This window comes from Exserohilum turcica (assembly GCF_000359705.1).
Source record: "Exserohilum turcica Et28A unplaced genomic scaffold SETTUscaffold_13, whole genome shotgun sequence".
Taxonomy (NCBI): Eukaryota; Fungi; Ascomycota; class Dothideomycetes; order Pleosporales; family Pleosporaceae; genus Exserohilum; species Exserohilum turcicum.
Window position 1 is genome coordinate 1,216,716 of NW_007359948.1, and position 2,289 is coordinate 1,219,004.

General features: G+C 45.6%; 1 protein-coding gene across 1 annotated transcript; it reads right to left on the bottom strand.

Annotated features, from left to right (window-relative positions):
* Positions 1-399: 399 nt before the first annotated feature.
* SETTUDRAFT_26646 (uncharacterized protein) lies at positions 400-966 on the bottom strand (the record flags this gene model as incomplete). Its single annotated transcript, XM_008024699.1, has 2 exons — positions 400-553; positions 617-966. 2 exons carry the CDS (start codon positions 964-966, stop codon positions 400-402), a joined length of 504 nt encoding a protein of 167 aa, XP_008022890.1.
* Between the last annotated feature and the right edge of the window lie 1,323 nt (positions 967-2,289).

Here is a 2,289-nt window from a genome sequence, read left to right on the forward strand (position 1 = left end):
CTAGCGTTCTTCCTTAGAAAGGCCATCCTAGCGATTTCCTTAGGCGTTTTAGTTCCTGTTTTCTTGCACCTTGCCTGTTATGATAGTGTCGCCATCCTTGTCTTTACTGTGACGTTGCTTCCTTGTGTTAGCCTGGGTAGGCTGGAATGAGCGTTTCCTCTGCTCGTATCGTTCCCACAGCCTATGGTCGATTCGCGTGGCTAGCTCTATTAGAGCATGAAGCGTTTCTAGCTTCTTATGGTGTACAAGACCGTCTTTTACATTTTCCTTTAGACCTGCCTTAAACACAGTTCACAGCGTAGCATTATCCTAATTAATTCTTGCCTGTAGCTGTTTAAACTTTGCTGTGTATGCTAAGACTGACTTAGTCTGCTTCAAGCAAGTGATTGCTTTCTCCACTTAGTTCTTTTCGTCTACTTCCCCAAAGATTCGTCCTATCTCCTTCTTGAAGTTGTCCCAGTTTCCGAATATCCCTTGGGTTTCGTTCTTGGTTCCTAGGTTGTCTGCGTCCTTCAGGAAGTCCTTGACATAGGGTTCCATCCACTTAGCTGCCCTGCCCTTCATGTAGGTGCTTGTCACAAGGATCTTATCCTAGTCTGTTAGTACTCTATTGTACTCGCAGTACAAGTTAATATTGGTAAGGAATGTCCATAGTTTAGTGTAGGTTCCATCGAACTTCTTAGGTGCCGCTATCTTAGGCTTCATGACAGACTTCTTCTTGTTTAGGGTGGCCATTAGCTGACTTAAGAGCTGATTAATCATATCCTGCATGCTAGCCATCTGCTGCTGCGTGATCGTGGCCTGTCGCCTAAGATTCCGCAACTCTCGTAAGTTTCGTGCGTCTTCGTCGTCTTCATCGTCACTCGGGGTCAGCATCTCATCGTCGATTGCTGGAGCTAGCACGGGTCCAGGACGCTGTACTAGTCCACTAGCACTGGCCTGAGATTGAGAGTAATTATGAGACATCCTGAATCTTAATTGGGCGTACTGTTGGTTAATCCTTCCACAAGAACTCAGTGGTGGTCAAAGTGTTACACGGGGGTCGGCTATACTTCTCTGGTCTCGGTCTGGGTTAGGGCGAGTAGACTTAAAGCGGTAGTCCGTGAGATTGTTTGGCGAGTGACCGGTGGAAAAGAGTTATAGGATTTAACCAAAAAGTAAACAATTAATTCTATACTAAGATAGAATAACAAGTATCAATCTATATAAGAGATAAACTATTCTAAGTTAACCACAACAAGTGTAATAATAAAATCCAACACATTCTTATACCTATTGCTTCAGGTCCTATCCTCTTGTGCCTCCCGCCAAGATGGGAGGTTAAGGAGGACCATGGCCTCCCAATCTGCGCTGGCCTCCCGGAGGCCACGCCTTGGCGGGATGCCAAGTCACGTGATCTGCGCGCCCCGCGCTGATCATCACCCAGGCGTCCTTTGACGCCTTTGTTTCCCTCAGGTTGTCTCCGCAACCTTTCCTGGAAACCTGTTGAGAGGAATCCTTCCTGTTTGTTCGTAACAAACGCATCTTGAAAGCCTTAGAGGTGTTAATAATAGTAGTATTGATTTTGAAAGTCTTAAATAGCTATAGCTATTAGTATAGAAGTAAACTTATCTTAAGATAATTACTTAAATGCTTAGTTATTTTAAGATAGCTACTATAGCTCTAAGTAAAGGCTAAAAGTCTTAGATTTTATATATCTAGTTGATATATAATTAGCTATTTAATTTTCTAGATTAGATAATGTTAGATCTTAGAGAAGACTTAGAAAACTGAGAGAATACTAAGTAGCTATAGGTAGTCTAGGCTACTACTGCTACTAGTAGGTTAAAACCAAGTAAATGTAAGGGGCTGCGCTCCGGGGAGCAATCGCGAGGTATACAAGAGGTTGTATTCGATAAGGAGCTATCTACTCTGCTTACGTGGTGTTTATTTACTTATCAGAGAAAGGTTATGCCGGAGTATCTAAGCGCGTTGTCTGAGCGCTGCTCGGTCTGAACGTAGTTCAGATGGTGCGCGCGCAGCTTGGCCCGAGATTCCATCGAGGAGCTATCCAAAGGGCGTTCAGCCCGTTACAATACCCCCCTCCTTAGGGGATACCGCATCGCCTCTCCGAAACCCCTCTGGGAGGCGGCCCTCGCTGTCTCGTTTGGCCTCCGTGAATGCTTCCCAACGATCTACTGCCTCAGCGTCCTCTAGCAGCTCAGCTGGTTCGAGCGTCGTTCGGTGGTAACCCTTTCCATTTCACCTCGTAGTATAGCTTACGCCCTCTCCCACGGCGCGTACCTCTTC